Source organism: Charadrius vociferus, unplaced genomic scaffold, assembly GCF_000708025.1.
Source record: "Charadrius vociferus isolate BGI_N301 unplaced genomic scaffold, ASM70802v2 scaffold198, whole genome shotgun sequence".
NCBI classification, from domain to species: Eukaryota; Metazoa; Chordata; class Aves; order Charadriiformes; family Charadriidae; genus Charadrius; species Charadrius vociferus.
Genome location: NW_009649951.1, coordinates 4037398 through 4055436, shown reverse-complemented (window position 1 = coordinate 4055436; position 18039 = coordinate 4037398). Strand labels below are relative to the sequence as shown.

The 18039-nt window shown below is 41.0% G+C and overlaps 1 protein-coding gene across 1 annotated transcript in view; it reads right to left on the bottom strand.

The window, feature by feature from the left end:
* Window positions 1–18039, bottom strand: part of ADAMTSL1 (ADAMTS-like 1) — a 178734-nt gene that overhangs the window by 125251 nt on the left and 35444 nt on the right. Inside the window, exons 5-6 of the mRNA XM_009891516.1 lie at window positions 8626–8752; window positions 2181–2255 (exon numbers count right to left, since the gene is read on the bottom strand). Coding sequence (XP_009889818.1) covers window positions 2181–2255; window positions 8626–8752 — 202 coding nt within the window. The remainder of the gene's footprint in view (window positions 1–2180; window positions 2256–8625; window positions 8753–18039) is intronic.

Below are 18039 nucleotides of genomic sequence, written 5' to 3'. Positions count from 1 at the left end.
AACACATTTCATCATGAAGGATTGCAAAGCTCTAATCCCTTCACACATATTTGTGAAATTATGCACAAAATCTTCTCCCACACAGAGAGGCAGCTAAGGCAAAATCTGAATTAGATGGGGACATACTATTAATCTGTGATGGAATCATATTTTCACAGAGAGTAAATGAGAGAAATGTTTTTATTAGTGTGTATTAAGTTGTTAATTAGGGAAAAAAAGATAATTGCAGTAATTAGACTGCTTTTCAGGATGTATCACGGGAATTAATTCATGAAGGAAGTTGCTGAGGCACTACACTAAGAATTTGCTCTATATTAATGAATTCCTTGGTTTTCAGTGAGACTAGTCTCTTCCTTTGTGATGCACTCAGCCATATATTTATTTCTGGACAAGGCTGCATGCATTAGGGATAAAGATGGTTTTAAGACTTGTGTATATATAATTGGCCTCCTGTTGACTTCCCCGACAACCAAAGTTCACAGGGCAAAATACTCCCTCCCCCCCAACTGACTGTAGCTCATACATATATAAAATCCTTTGATGGGTGAACAGAAAGATTCATGGAGACATCTGAAAAAAGAAAGAGATGTATTTGGACTTATTCATGTTTACACAGAGCAGTTAATCTAAATCTCAACCAGTTACTCAGGCAGACCTCGCCGATTCAAATCTTTTTGTCCTGAAATGTGATATGGCCTCATTGAAGACAGCTTTAGATCAATCTCTCCTGCTAAAATCTCATTCTTCTTAAAGCTGTCTTATAGCTCAATTTCACTGAAAAAATAATAAAGTTCAAAATTTTTCTATCTTGGAAGAGAACATTTATACTGGGAAAGAAGACAGGAGAGAAAGGATGATTACAAATCATTTACTGGGAAAGTAATAACAACCATACTGGAGCAGCTCAGGAATACCCGAAGGGCCACTTAAAACTGAAGTACAGGCAGCATTTGAACATTTAAGAAAAACATAACATACTTATTCTTAGTGTATAACGTGTAATTTGCTGGTCTTTATTCACAGGTCTAAACCCAAATATGCATTAAAAGGTTATAGCATGCTCATTGCTTTCTCAACACAAGCAGTGAGCTACAGAACAGAACTGATAAACCACCCCTTATTTTTCCACTCATTATAAGTTCTTTGGGTGGAAGAAATCTGGAAAGAATGGGAATGATTTGGTGTTTCACCTCCTTGCTGACACTAGTGTTTGTATTTACACTGACAAGCACAGAGGACTCTAACTGGTTTGTGCTGCAGGAAGGTCCTATTACCTTTTTGGTAATACCTTTATCCTTCTCTTAGAATAGTTTTTGCTTCCGAGAGGTTATGCAGTACAGTTTGTGTTTCCTTTTCTGATAGTAAATCCCATTTACCAACACTCTAGTGTTCATTTACTGCTGATGAAAAAAGGAGCAGCTTGTGAGTAGCTACTGCATTGGAAGGTAAGAGACAGGGATGCAAGGAGTTTGTATTCATGAAATAAGTGTGTTTGTCTTCAGCTCTCTGAGAATGTTCTCAAATGCTGAGACTCTTCTCCCAGAGAAGAGGGATACACAGCTGCTGGGATACACAGGTCTGTCAGATGAAGGAGGGAAGTGTTATAGTCACCAAGTCACGTGCTAGCAGTGCTCAGTGGTCTTGACTCCTTGGAGCAACATCACTACTAAGGAGCACGGTTTGATTTGTTGCATGCTGTTTCTGACCTTTAGACTGCGATTTTGTGTGTGTGTGCATGCGCATGTGTGCATCTATGGAAGCAAAAGAGATTATTACAACAGAAACATATGTTAAAGTCATGAGCAGCTTGATGGCTAAGCTCAGCTGTAGGGAAGCTTATACTTTACTGTCCTCAATATTTCTTCACTCAGTGGGATATATTTTATTAATTTTAAACAAAAGCACTTGGCACGAAACGAGCCAGCCAAAGGATAAGCAAACAGAAATGACTGAAAAATTATGGAGGGGCAAAGGATTCTGCAATGTTGGCCAAGCTCTGCTCTGAAAAGAGCATGTACCACTGATGCAACTGGGTCTGAGGAGAGCTTCTGAGGGCAGGACTCGCCCCTGTGTCGAAATCAGTGATCTGAGAGAGGGAAACCAGACACCACAGTGTAAACAGAGCACTGCGGGTTAGCAAGGCTTTCCTAAACAAATGTACACTAACTTTTTCTACTTACATAAATGACCGGGTCCTTTCAGCACGAGGCGAACTTGCCTGCTTCCATAGGGAATAGCCACCACTGTATCATCCACTGTGGGAACGCAAAAATGCACGTCGTAAATAAGCAAAGAAATTCCCATCTATTTTTAAACAAGCAGTGAAATAGGTGCTCACAAGGCAGTCAGAAGCTTTTGGAAAAATTAAACAGCCCTATGAATTATGAGAGAACATTAAAAATATGAAAAAACCCCCACTTATTAAATGCAGTAAAAACCTTCTACTTAAAAGAACCCAAACCTGTTGATTTTCTTTATTCTCAACTCCTTCACAATAATCCAGAAATTCTGGATTTCAAGAGTAACTAATCGCTTTCTATTTCACCACGACTGCACTTAAACTTCTTCCAAGTCTTTTGAGTTGGTGTTTGTGGTGACGTGGAGAAGTGTAAGGCTATTCTGATGTATGACCAGAACAGCTCACTCCTTCCCAGTTGAACCTTACAGCTTCTCCATGACCCTGCCCATGCTATGTGATGATCTCCCACTGCCCTCAGGCATGCCTTCTCTTTCAGATCTTTTATTTTAATGACTAGAATTGCTATAATTCTGCTTCCCTTTCCACACCACTAACAGAAAGCCCCTGGAAAAACAGAAGCCCATTAGACTGTCATGTAAACAGGTCTTAGAGCAGGATCTTGCACCTATGAAGCCCTTGGGAGCTTTGCCAACTGGATTTAAACTGAGGTTTGAATTAGCATGTAGGTCACATGCAGCTGTGAAAATTAGTTAGGTAAGCATTTCTAAAGAGGCAGCAACCTCAGTAAAGTCCTAAAGGGAGACAGGAAGGAAAGGCGTGGAAAGATGCTAGAAAGTGCTCCCAACTCTATGCCTGGGTTGTGGACTGGGTGCCCAGAGAATGCTGACCTGAACTAACCAGCATGCCTAGGTTCTTCATTCACCTTTCCCTGTCCTTTCTGCTTCCTTCTCCTGTAACTAGAAGTTGGGAAGGAAAAAGTATGCATGCCTAAGAGGATTTTTTTGCGGGGAGGTGGTAGACATGAGAGGAACGAAGCCCCTTTCACTATCAGTTCATTAGAACTGCTCACAGCTGTGTCATGTAATGCCTGCTCGCAAGAACTATATCTCTGCTCTCAAAGCAACAAGTTGTTTTGTCAGGTAAGACTAACTCAGCCAATGAAAGCATATTGTCTTTCATCCAAACACGTGAGCTGAGGGTTTAAGCTTCTGACCAGACCAAACTGGGAAAACTGTTCCAGCCTAGCTAAATCAGGATTCTCAGTTGTCAGCAAAATAGTTATTAATGTTGTCATTTTATGTCAAAAAGTGAAGAGAGGCAACAGGAAGAGGGAAAACTACAAGCAACAGGGACTTCTTTTAAACTACACATTAATTCATCCAAACCTGTAATATCTCAAAAATGTGAACTAGAACCCTTTTAAATTTTAAATTCAGTCATGTGGCACTCTTACATTGGAGATTTCTGACACTCTTATATTGGAGATCTTTATGGGATGAAATATCCATACTTTTGTGGCCTCTTAATATCCCAGAAGTGAGGGGGCAAATGTAGGCAGCATGATAAATCTGAGTGTCACAAGAGTTGCATGGAGATAAAGCCCGCTCATGTGCCCGGGCTCTTATGAACCTTGTCTCCATCTTCAAAATCTGATTTGATGTTTCCTCAGCCTATCCAGAAATTTCAGTGTCTCCTAAGACTTCTGTAACACCAGGATTAAACTCTATTCAACACACATTCTGCCCGTATACATTTCTGTTATCCCATTAATTAGCAAAGAGAGACATTATTTATTTTTACATAGAATTCCTGTTTCCTAGTCGAAAATTCAAGTCTTACAAAATTCACTTAATATAGATATTCTAATGCTGATTTTATTGGTACCATTCTGGCCATCATATTCAAGATACCCAGTAGAGTAAATATATTTTATCCATTTGGGGGAACAAAATCCTTGAGTATGACATACCATTTTACTGTATATATATATCACATTTATTGGAATGAGTCTGGGAAAACATTAACTCAATTTTTCCAAAAAATATTAATAGTCTTTTTACAAGTCTTATTTGAAGACAGTCCCATGTCATTATTATATTTGACTGTCTCTCAGCTATGAGCTCTGTGCTGGAGATTTAACAACTCACTGATATGTCACAGAAAAATCAGACAGTTTAAAGATCACGCAAGATTTTACATCATATATTCTTAGCATGTCTCTTCTGCCCCAGGGTATTGCAGGGACTCTATTTCACCTGATCTTGTCGTTGCTCTCCATTTGAAATCCTAGCACACTTTATGGGAAATGCAAAGCTCAGCAGGATTTATGCTTATCACAGTGCTTCCTGCTTTCAAAAAGCAGAAGCAGTAGGGACTGAAGGACAATTTCCTGAGGTTAACAGTGATAAGAAGGAGACATTTCCTGTGAAGAGACACGTGAAAGTAAGCATGGTAATATTTAGTCACAGCTCCCTCCAACAAGAAGTAAGAGAGGCAGACTGTGGAGCAGCTGCGTGGAGCACTCTGAACAAAAGGCACAAAGTGTGTTAACAGGTGGCAGGTTTCCTCCAGAGAAGATGCATAGGGAGGCAAGGGAGAGAGAACTGAGAGGGCAGTGGTCTAGGGCTGTGAAGAAAGTGCAAGGATTTAGGCAAAGCTTACACACCAGGTACATACATCAGACTCCCGTGAGAGATCAGTTTCTTCTGGGTTTGGATTTTGAATTTTGTCCAAATGGTTTAACTGTCAGTTCTCATGATGAAAAATTGAGTTGTTTCTATTTCTGCATTACTATCGATATTCAACTGAAATCTGGAGCTGCATCTATTTTTCACAACCCTGACAAGAGTAATCAGATAAATATCTATTCTCTCTCAGCATAGCAATTTCTACAACTCTTTTAAAAGTAATCTGCTTCACTGGTAGATGTCAATCTTTTTTTAGAGAAATACTAACTTTGCACAAGGTGATCAGCAGTATTCACCCACCACTTATGGTATCAATTCTCTAGCTCTTTGGTGAATACAAAGAAGCCTGCTTAAATACAGCACATCTCCATAGGAGGATACATACAGTCTTTCCAAAAGGAGATATAAAGAGAAATTTTCACTTTCTGCAGACTTAGAAAGATTGAACCACACAAGCTTAGGAATAAGAGAAAAGGATATTTCTGGAATGAATGAAGTCTTTTGTAGCTTTTTTTTTTTTTTTTTTCTTCATAGAAACAAGAGCATGGACACAGGTGCTTCCTTTTTCATAAAAAACATAGGAGAGAATCCAGCATCACGTTGCCTCCTGCCCTGCTATGCTTCTGTTTCTGAGGCCACTGGGAGATGTATACTACCCCTATAAATACGGAGGAAGCTGTTCCTGTAGCAAGTGCTAAGTGTTTAAAAGCTCTATGAATTTCTTTCTAGTACTATTCTCCTATGCCTTTGCATGATATAAACAGCATGGAGAAGGGAACTGGATATGAGCACCAAGAGAAAATGAATTCAGTATGATGAGCTCAAGACTGTGTCTGGGGTGGTTCTGAGATATAAACAACTTTAGAAGCCATCGGGTCAGTGCTGGAGTAAAGGTCACTGTACAATTTCCCTTGCACAGTCCTCAAAATTGAATGCTGTGCTCTGTTAGGCAAATAAAAATCCCAGGTTATCCCACAGAACACCTCTGCCTCTGGTCACTGCTGCACATGCTCCTTTTGATTTTTCTTATGTAGCATGACAGTCTGGCTCACACAGGCTTTTAATGTCTTGTTCATATCATGGACAAAATAGACATAATTCTTGAGAAATAAGGATTATTTTATAAACATAACTTGGAATTGACTATTGACTATTGACTAACTAAACGTAATCCAGTCATTCCAGCAAAGAAATCAGGCCCCAATCTGGAATATGCTTAGGTAGATGCGTTTACAGTGACAAACAAGTAAGATGCTGACACAGAAAAAGTGCCAAAATGGCAGGTATTAAAACAGCTCTGAGGAGGATAAATGCAGAAAATAAACACAAAGTAGATTTGAAAAAGCTTTTAAACACAGAAAATCTCAAATTTTCACAGCGTGTACATACATCGTTTGGAAGCAAACGTCAGAAAGCATTCATATTAACTCACATATGTGAAGGAGATCCATAAGTGTGCCTTTACAATTTTAAAAAGCCAATTTAAAGGAGCACTTACTTTTGAGATATTCAAAATTCATACCATGCTGCATAACAACATGTATGTCTACAGCAGGGACAGAACAATGCCCTATGGTTTATACAGAGTGCATACAAAATCTGATTATCTACTTCAGTTCTGTATAACATTTATTTGCATGCAAATGTGTCTGACTGAAAAATCCATTCTCTAACATTTTTTTTTTTTTTCACATTTATCTCACTCTAAGACTATGCTCTCTACCATCTGCTCTTCTACCTATACAGCATTCTATACAGCAAACCACTGGGATTAGGGACTCTATTTTATTAATGTTTTATTACTGTTCATAATATATTAGTGTCTTTATCCTCAATAGAAAAGAGAGGAGCACCTTTTTACCACAAAGCAACTGAAAAACAATGAATTATTCCTACAGGAAAAGACGTTTGCCAAAAAAGTTCACAAATACTATCATGTCTCAAGCAGCCTGGAGCTTTCTTAATCTGTTCATGCACATTGCAGAAACAGTAACAATGGGGTGAAATTCCGTTCCTAAATCTTTGTGAATTATTGCCTTTGCTGTCTAATGTGAAGGTCTGCCTCAGCAATGGATCTCTAATGAGGAGTATTCCTTTCCTTCATACAAAATTGCCTTTCTTTCTTTCTCTTCCTTTCTTCCTTTCTTTTTTCTTTCCTTCTTTCTTTCTCTTTTCTCTCTTTCTTTTTTCCTTCTTTCTCTCTTTCTTTTTTCTTTCCTTCTTTCTTTCTTTCTCTCTTTCTTTTTTCTTTCTCTTTCTTTTCTTTCTTTCTCTCCTTCCTTCCTTCCATTTCTTTTTCTTTCTTTCTCCCTTTGTTCCTTGGCTCATTCCATCATTCATTTCTTCCTTCCTTCCTCCTTTCTTTCCTCCTTCTATTTCTCTCTCTTTCTCTCTCTCTCTCCATTTCTCTCCTTCCCTTCCTCCCTTCTTTCTGTTTCTCTCCCTCTCCCCCTTTCTCTCATTCCCCGCTCCTTTCTTTTGTTCCTTCCCTCCTTCCTTCCTTTCCTCCTTCCTTCCTTCCCTCCTTCCTTGCCTCCTTTCTCCCTTCTCTCCTTCCTTCCTTCCCTCCTTCCTCTCTTCCTTCCTTCCTTCCTTCCTTCCTTCCTTCCTTCCTTCCTTCCTTCCTTTTTCCCTCCCTTTTCTCTCTCTTTTTCTTTCTCCTACTCTCTTCCTCTCCATTAGGAAACACAGACCCAGAGGCGGACTGTGCTAACCGCTGCTCTGTGCCCCGTGCTCCGTACCCAAGCAGTTATTCTCTGACAGAGAGAACCTTTCGTAAAAAGCACCTCTCGCTGCCCCTCACAGAAACTGAATGTTGTCTACATTGGAATCCATAAGTACACACACACAGTCTTCAGCAGGTATTATACTACTACTTGAAACTTTTAGGTCATGTGCTATTCAGCACTGGAAAAAGTGCTCCTGAATGGCAGAGCTGGTTTAATTAAACTCTTATACCACTGGGTAGGGCTGGGGGCAGGTTTGCAGGCTAGCACACGTGATTCCTTAGTTATGTCTATATAGGGATGAAAGTACACCTACCTTTTTACCCTTCCTTCAAACTGTTCAGATGAGCCCTATCTCTCCTCCCAAAACTTTTATAGCTCCATCTATGGTGCTGTGACCAGGCTGAAAAGCCTGCCTGGGGTCCAGGATACATTGACCCTGTCACTGGGGCACAGTAACGCTACTTTACCACTCTGAGTTGAAGCTGGCTCAGACAGTGTGGGGTAAAGCCCATGTCTGTTCGTGCCCATCCATGCAGGTACCTCCTGAAGACCTAGGCACCTCAGTCCACCCTAGGACTGAGTCACCACGCTCAGCATGCAGGCAGACATGCTGCGGGCATCCCCCGGGGAGCCCCTCTGCTATGGAGCAGCATAAACTGCTCTGTTCAGAGCAGTGTGGACTGAGTCCTGTATCTAGCCAGCTAATGCAGCCACAGCAGTGTGGGAAGTGCCAGCTCTTCTCATTCTCCCTCTGCTCCCAAGCAACTAACTATCTGAGATGGGGAATATGCTGGTGACACCTTTCCACAGTCCTCTGTCCACCCCCACAGCCAGAGCTGTAGACTGAGCAAGCCTGATTTAACCCACGAGGGAAGAAACTGTGGGGACAACCAGACTGACCATGATCATATTCAACTGCCTGAGAAAGAGCTGGGTGAAATCTAGCTGGCAAGAAACGCATATTTCGCTAAGAGGGGAAAATGGCACTTTACCAGAAGGGACAGCTTACGTTTATTTGCTGAGAGCTGGGACTTATACTGGCCTCGAACCAGCCGGCAGGTGGACCCATCGCCATTGCAGACCCCACAGTTATCTTCCTTGACAGTGCTTCCCAGCTGGCGGTCACAGCCAACGATCTGGCAAGAAAGAAAGATGTGCAGTTCAACGTGAGCACCTACTGACTGACTGCTCGATCCATCTCTGCAACTAATTACCGCCAAATTTCTCTTGCAGCATCTCTAGAGGGCCATAAAGTACCTTAGCAATGAAAGAGGCTGAGCAAATCTGGCCGGGAGTTTGAACTGAATTCAGACGTGAGATAGTGAGCAGGTTAGTACTCAATGGCTTTTGCAGTCCAGAGAAAGAAAAGAGTATTGTTGGAGGTTGTTTTTTTAGGGCATTGTGAACATTTCTTGGTCAGAGTCCTATCAGAAATTACACTTAGAGTTTCACAAAGAAAATGCCTGACATAGATAAGAAGACAGATAGGAAGCAGACAGATAGATAAAAGTAAAGAGCAGCACAGATATATAGTGACACGGCTGAGATCTTGGTGAAATTTTACCTGCTATATAGTTGGGCAAACCATGTGGTTTTAATTATGTTTGACAATAATCCCACTCCACACTATCAATGCCTGCGTTCAGACATAGCTAAAGATCTGACACAGAAGCAAGGGATGGTTAAAAAAAAAAGAACTGAGAGTCAGAAATGCAATTACCTACTGTGAAACTGGCTTTATGCTTATACATGAATTGTTTGTTTCAAAATTTTAAAACTTGAATAGATAAACTAGGCTTCTCAGTTTGCAAAAAAACTGGTTCCCAGGAGAATCAAATATAAATGTATAAATAAATGCATTTAAAACTAAATAAACGGAATATAAATTTATTTAGCACAGTTCTAATGTAAGCCTTTTGTTTGAACTTCGAATTCTGCATTCAAGTTATGAATTTTGCACATAAATAATTGAAATGAAAGAAATTAAGCAAGCCCATACAGTGTTGTAATTATTTTTATATATGCTAGAAAATGAAAGGCCTTCTAGCATTCTGGCATGCAAAGTAAGCAGTGAAAAAATATTTGTGTATGAAGCCTACTTCTAAAGAGTTTGTGCTAAAATGCTTAGCCAAACAGAGAGCATATATAAACACAGGGAATTTTAAATAAAGTGCTTATTTCAGCTTTAAATTTTCCTGGGTCTGTAAACTTCAGTTAAAACAGAGAGCTGGGTCGTAGAAACTGATAAGAGCAAACAGGGCACTTATCATCCAGGCTTATAAAAGCTGCATGTATAACTTGCCCACTTAAACATTCAGACTAATATTCCTTATTTGTGCAAATCTACATGTGCAGAACTGCAGATTTCTGCTAGAGTGAGATGTACTTTGGGGCTTGACACTTTCTCTTCACTTGCCTGTGAAAATGTAGGCTTTGATTAATATCCAGTATTTACTTTTAGCAATTCAATTCCCACTTCTAACATCATCATTTTACCAGTGGCACAATAGAGGTTTCCTTGGTTATCTGTCATATTGATAGCTTAATTAATTAAATTTAAATCATTATAGGCTTAGATTCAGGCTTGATGAAAGCTAGCATCAAATATCATTGACTTTACCCACTTCTATTTGGCCCGAACTGGGTCAGTCTCCTACACTTCTGCATTATATTATGATGTCTCCAGGGGAATTAATGAGGGCTAATGGAGTAACAGTCATGCATAAATGATACATTGCCCTGAAAAGCTAGTCATACCAAGACTGCAAGAGACATTTTATCACATTAGACATTTATCACCATGACAAATCATGGTTAGATAGCTGAAGCAAAGTTACAATTACCTTGACTTTGACTACTCCATATAGAGCTTCCAAGCAGAGAGATATAAATTATGTCAGCGATACCATATAAGATTTAGGTCTATTTTTTTCTGAATAAGAATACCCCTACAGGACCTGAACCACCTTTGATATACACAGACTTGTTTGCTTTAATTTTCATGAATGTCTCTGTATAGACAAGACGTGAAAAAAGTCACTTGCATGATCTGAAAACTGTATGACATAATGCCTACAAACACATTAATTTCTGTCAAGTACATTACAGCTCACTAGCACCTTCAGTGAGAAGGGTCCTGCTGAGGAACCCAGATATCAGAGGAAAGGCCAGAATTGCCTTTCATATCTGATAATAACATACTCTATGTTCACTCAACAGTTCAGCCTAGAGTGGGATCCAAACCTGCTTGCCTTCTCCTATTTTGAAAAGAAGATGTGAACTGCCTGGATGTGAAAAAGGATGGATCTTAAATCAAGGCAACCAATTTCAAAACCAACCTTTACTACTTTAAAGCCTTTTTAACTTTATGAATCATCAGCTCACATGTTGCCATGGGCTGTATACTGATTCAAGTTAATTTATAAATTGAGCAATTTGGAGCCAGGTTACAACTTGTAGAGGAAACCGCCAGGAAAATCTTGGGTGTGAAAGGAAGTTATATTGAGGTTCATTGGTCTTTCTGAGATGGACAGCCATTGCCAGTGTACAGTATAAAAATAATTCTTTTGCTGAAATGCTGTTTTTCAAATGGAAGTATGAGCAAAATGGAGACCTCTTGTGAACACCAAACCTTATGTGCTATGTATAAACTGTGTTTTAATCTTCCTGTACTTAGTAGTCGCTCAGATAATTTTAAGCTATTAGAAATTTGGATGAAATTAAATACATTTCCTATTTCTCCCCAAGGTTTCTGCAGAACTTTTTCCTTTACTCTGTTAGATTATCTGTCTTAATAGATACCCAGTACTCTGGGAATATGTATTCAATTTTCATTAAAAACCCTTATGAGTGATTAACTAATGCCTGAAATAAAAAATGTTCCCACATTCACTGTTTTTTTCTCCACCCCCCCCGCCCCCCACCCCCCCCTTATCTAGAGAAATCCTTCTTCCATCTTTTAGAGGTAATTACATTCAGTAAAAAGGTTGGTAGTGTCTGCAAGGAAGTCATTGATGCTTTAAAATGAAAAACACTACTCCAGGTCTCTTATATTACTTTTCAGTAGCTCTTCCATGAAAACGCTATATAGGTTGGACTCTCATGAAAGCAAAAGATCAGAAAAGGAAATATTAAAGTGCTCCTGAAATAATACACAATTCACAAGAATAATAACTTCTGTCTCTATAAGCAGAAGAAACATAGGTTTGGCTGAGTTGAGATGAGAATATGTAATTTGCATAACATTATTTTCACTCTCTGTCAAGGCTGCAGAGAACTCACTGCAAAAGACGAAGGTATGGGTGAAAATATGTCACCACCCCCCCAAAAAATCTGCAGAGAGTTAGTAAGGAAGAGGAAGGCAGAATTGTTTCTTTCAACATCCACCCATAACACACACAAAAAACACAGAGGGGAGGTTTTGGAATAGCTGCTACCAGAGATGCAAAAGATGCAACACACTAGGAAAGACCCAGCTATCGGGAACAGTAGATTCACTTAGGCTGCAGAGCCAGAAAAGCCTGCTGAGGCACTGACCCATGGGCATATTTATCTGATTAGGGGGGACTGGGGACTTGTCATGAAAATAAGCACCACGGAAGATACTGCTTGATCAACTTAGTAGGCAAGGGAGTGAATAGGGATATTGTACCTCTAATCTACGGCTCAGATTAATAGTTTGGTGGACACAGTTTAAAGCAAAATACTGACATTTTTGAATCAGAGTTCTGGGGAATATTTCATTCTCTGAAGAGCTTTGAAATGTCAACTCCTCATCTTGGTTTGAAACTAGAACCAATGTTGAAATTCTGAAGTTTCTGTGGGATGGAAACTTCCTTTTCCAATGCATTCTAGTCCTGATCTTAATATATCCTAGGGGGTTTAGGGACATGAAGTCTTTTTCAATCCATAAAGGGCTGGGAAGGAAGCCCCCACCAGGAATGAAAATGGATTACTGCAACAAGTTGTGCCTGGAAATGTTCTGAAGTAAGCAGTTTTCATACTCATTTCTATTACACGTTAAGCTTCCTCCCCTTAAAGTAGGGTAATGAAGCACAGACTTTCCACACTGAAATCTTTTGAGTTTCAAATTGCTGAAGTGCGGTCAGAGGCTTGAACTGCAGATTGTTACCGCACAAAATGTCAGAAGCGGTTCCATTAAGTTCCCTGACAATCTAATCCAAACCCCATTAAAATAAAAAAAAAATAAATATGCACTTGTAAGCTCAGTAGGCTTTGGATGAAACTCTTGTATATTTCTAAAGGTGTTCCTATGAAACTCATTGCCATTGTGGTTAAATGTCCTTACAGCAGCAAAGGCAGATCATGCAGAGCTCTGCAAGTCCCTCTGTATATGGAAGATGTCAGCCATACAGTACCAGAGTGAGGAAATCACAGGTGCGTACCAACTCCCTGCCCAGTTCTTTACCACCTCTAAAGTGAGCTGATTTTTCATTCTCGTTATGGGTTTAGCACAAGAAAAGCTAGCAACAAAAGGCCAGAATAATAACAGCTAATCCCTAGTTGGCTGAGCCTGTATTGTTTTCTGGCATAAGAAACCACAGTTCTGCTCAGAGGTAGAGATTCCATATTATATTTTAGGCTGAAATCCCATACTTCATGCTGAGTTTGATTCTCCCCACCCCCCCCCACCTTTACTCCAGTGACAGCCAGTGTGTTGGCAAAACGGAAAATTAGGGATATTCCTGACCCTGAGACACATTTGCAAAATATTTTGTAGAGGACACTGCAAGAAAAAAAGATGGTCACCAAGCTATCAGAGCAACTGCTTATGTATAGTTTAAAGGGATCTGACTGAAAGTCCCACAACAGGAGCTGGAACTAACTCACTGAGTGCGTGCATGAATGTTATGTGTGTATGTGTTCCCCTTGTGGACTTGAACTCTGGCTCAGTTTAACAGATTTTTCCAGAAATAAAACTGGACCAGCAATGACAGGTTCTGCTTCAGCCCTGCTAGCCTGGAAATGCCCTGAAGTAAGAAGTTTTCATAATAATTTCTATTCAGTATTAAGAAACTCTGGGCAGGAAATAATGTAATAAAGCCAGCTTGCAAATCTAGCCAATTATAAATAAATCTCTCTGTTTTTCAAAGGGCATGTCTGCAGTTCAAACAGAAGAAGTTCTGAGAATCTGAGAAAAACAAAGTTGCCCTTCACATGGATACTAATGTGGGGCTCAATCTGGGACTTGTGTTGATTGTCACTGCTCAGCTAAAGAAAGTGTTGGATCAGAGCCACTGTTTCAACTGGGTCCAAAATCCTGTTTTACCATCAGGATGAAGAGCTGTTGTACTCTTTAAATTACTGTGGAGAGAACAAGCTCCAGGCTGTACAGCAAACGGGAACCCGACTGGTGTCGGTGATACAGGGACTCGCAACCCCTGCTGAAGTGATATCTGCCCTTCAGTCCACTGACGCCTTACAGTGACATTTTGCAGCCTCAGCATTTTTCTGGTACAGCCTGCCAACACGATCCTGTGACAGGCAGTCTTGTGCAGCCCCAAGCACCAGGCAGGATCCTCCAATGTCCCAAGGAATTTAGGTGCCAGCACACCACTATCAGCAACTATAACTGAAGACTGTAAGATGGGTTTTCACAATGGCGAGGCAATTTGTAACTGTGCTGGTAACAGTAGGCCCAGTCACACGTGAAATCAATGTACTCGCTTGGCACTGGAGCCAAACACAACGTGCAACTGTTCAGGCAGTGTAAACAAACTTCAGTCACTGATCAGTAGCCAAATTGTTAAATATAACCACTGGAGTGACTGAGATTCATGTTCCAGCACAGTGAGTATGTCGCTGGCCAGCTCAGTGATTTAGAATCATAGAATCATAGAATGGTTTAGGTTGGAAAGGACGTTGAAGATCATCGAGTTCCAACGCCCCTGCCATAGACAGGGACACCTCCCACTAGACCAGGTTGCCCAAGGCCATGTCCAGCCTGGCCTTGAACACCTCCAGGGATGGGGCCTCAACAACTTCTCTGGGCAACCTGTTCCAGTGCCTCACCACCCTTAGAGATAAAAATGTCTTCCTAATGTTTAATCTAAACCTGCCCTCTTCCAGTTTGAAGCCATTCCCCCTCGTCCTATCACTACATGCCCTTGTAAAAAGTCCTTCCCCAGCTCTCCTGTAGGCCCCCTTTAGGTACTGGAAGGCCGCAATAAGATCTCCCCGGAGCCTTCTCTTCTCCAGGCTGAACAGCCCCAACTCTCTCAGCCTCTCCTCATAGGAGAGGTGCTCCAGCCCTCGGATCATCCTCGTGGCCCTCCTCTGGACACGCTCCAACAGGTCCATGTCCTTCTTATGTTGAGGACTCCAGAGCTGGACGCAGTACTCCAGGTGGGGTCTCATGAGAGTGGAGTAGAGGGGCAGAATCACCTCCTTAATTTGTTGTTGCTTGGTACCTTATCTACCACTGATTCACTGAAACCCATTTGCAGATCCTGCTTGGTATCTGCCTCATCAGCCCAGCATTCCCAGTGAGCCAGGGCTCTCTGCTATTACTATTTTTAAACCCAGACTAAGACCCCCATGGAGCCTCACCCTATCCACCACAGCAGACACAATACATTGAGAATCACTGGCTTGGCCAAAGCTCTAGAAGCAATAGCAAACACTCAGCAGCAGATGGAACTCAAGAGAAATTCCTGTTTCTCAGGTTTCCCTCAGGGAGAAGAATAAATGTAACCTCATTCTGAAACCACCCTTGATTTAAAAAGAAGCAATTAAATCAATTTAAAAGCTACAGCTTCTAAATGAGGATTTATAGAGGCATTAAAATCCCCAACGTGGGAAAAAGGCAACTCCTATCCTTATATGCAAATTTCATTAGGAGGAGTCTTCCTACATAAAAAAGATTGAATTTTTCAGGTTCAGTCATATATAACCAACCAATTTATTGTGTGGGCCAACACAGGAGAGCCCACAAATGTGGAAATGAAGCCATATCTAGTTCATTCTCTGATGATACAGAAATCCACAAGCTGCCATTCTGACCCGTTCTCTTCTCCTAGATTATGAAGCACGAAACTGTAAAAGTATTTAATTGGCACTTGTGACACATTACATTTGACTGTGATCCTTTGTCAGGATGGCTTCATGACATGCTTGATACTGCCACTCAGCCCTCTCTTCTGTTGGGTGTACAAGCTTCCTTCTCTCAGACAGGCTTCTTTTGTTGACAGGAGTCAGTTGTCTGTTGGCTGGACCAACAGGGATCCAGCTGCAGTGCTTTGCTACTAACAGTGCCGGCACTGACTTTCTGGTGCTTCAGGCAGTCACATACTGTTATCAAAGAACAGACTTCACCCACAGTTCAAATACTTGAGAGAAACTGCATATCCCCAAGCCACTGCTGAAACTGCTTAGTCTATTAGGGTGTTCCAACCTGCTGCTCAGTGTGTAAGAGGAGTGCATGCAGGCTCTGTGAGAAGACACTTGGGACGGCAGAAGAAACTAGCTAAAATGCCTGCAGCCCCCCTGTCCTGGATCTTCACAGTAACTGGAACCCTTGCCACTGTCTTCAGTGAGAGCCACACACCTGTTTTGGTGAGGACTCTCCAAACCGCCCAGCCAGCGCAAACACCTTGCCATCTTCACACAGCACTAAATGCTCTGCACCACTCTACACACCTCAGGTTTTTAGGTGTGCTAGGGAAATACATGGAAACTGATGACTTCCTGGTAGCTGTAACTGAACTCTTAGGAGTCTCCAAACTGCTCTTTTGATTCTCTTCTTTTTTCTAAGCCCCCAAATTGCAATGTGCTTCCTCCACAGCAAAGGGAAGTGGCTCTGCGGGCTCCTTGTCAAAGACATACCCACAGTAGAAAGCTTGTCTACTCAGGACTAACAGCAGGTATTGTTTCTGCTGAAAGAGTAGGACAAAATATTTCTGCAGTGGTGCCAATCTCTTTTGGACCATAAAATGGAAAACTGATAGCTCAGGGCACAGGAGTGGAGTTCTAATAATGCAAATGCAGACTCTTTCACACAATAAACATATCCCCATTTCCTTGCCTCTCTCTGCCACAAAAACGTTGTTACCTGGCACGATATAGCAATTTAAGCATTTGGCTATTACACTTGTGAGTCATTAGGTTCTCCACCTCACTCCTTTCTGTGTGCTGGAAAGATGTCATACTGGAGGAAAAGCTCCTTCTTTCTTCTCTGAAGAACAATATTCATCAACAAAAAACCAAAATTAATATATGTCATCCACAGAACATGAGGTAGATGAGGATGGAGAGTGTTAGACAAAAAGCTCAAACAGCAGTGCAGCTGTTCAGCCTGACAGTTCAAAAGCAACTGACCATCAGAAATGAAGAATTCCGTACTTTCTGAAATGTTATCTCCCCAGAAGCCATCTAGGTTTCAATATACTCTAAAAAAAGATGGTTTCCTTTTCAGCATTTAGGCCCAGAAGCTTGGTGCAGACATCAGAAACTGAAAATCAATTATAATCATCATGCCAAAAGTCCTGGCTAAATTGAAAGACAACATAGAACCGATCATGTTATAACGCCTTCTGCATGTCTGAGGAAAAATAGCCACCCCCTTGCCTAAATAATAAAGTTATTATTACACCTTCTTCTGGTGTTTTATAGCTCAGAAAAGAAAAAAAAAAAAACCAACACACAGCTACAAACAGGAGCCAGAAATAGCTGAACTACAGGAGACTGAAATCCCCGCAACATGTAAATACCTAGATCTTTTTTTCCCTCATGCTCTCCTTTATTTTAACCTGGCTTCTGTCATAGCCTTGGCAGAAGAAAAAGATCATTACTGGAAGCTGTCATGGAGGACTGAATGCCTCTAGAAATGAATACACACTGGTAGAAACACAAATGATGCCTGTTTGTAGAGAATTAATGGAACAAAGGCCATTCATTTCTCTACTTTGTCATCAAATAGGTGAATGGCAGGCACTTTCAGTCCTCTTGTGTGAATGTAAAACAGCAACTCTGGTAAAAATCTCTTTCTGTAAATTATTGTCTCTCAGAGTTTTCACAGTTAGATAACATGCCAAATTAAAGTGCAGAAAAATGGGATCTTGTCAAAATAAGCACATGATCCCCAGCGTTACTGATAGCAAGCATGGATGAGAATAGTCTCTCATATTAGAGCAATGGATGTTGCAGTGTGCAAAAATGCAGGCCATTTTCTTCCAGGGCTTCAGACAGAGTGAGAAACAGTACTGGCCTTCTCCTGTCTCAAAACGGGACTTGACTTGAAGAGTGTGAGGAGGGCATGCAAAGAAATCAGGTCCCAAGCTAAGGAACGTCTAGGAACGGCCATGGGCCCAGGTGCCAATTTCTGTAGAGGTGCCCCAGGCACATCCCAAAGGGACAGTCGGGCCCAAGGCAGTTTCATCATCTCTCAAGAGCCTGCTGAGGTGAC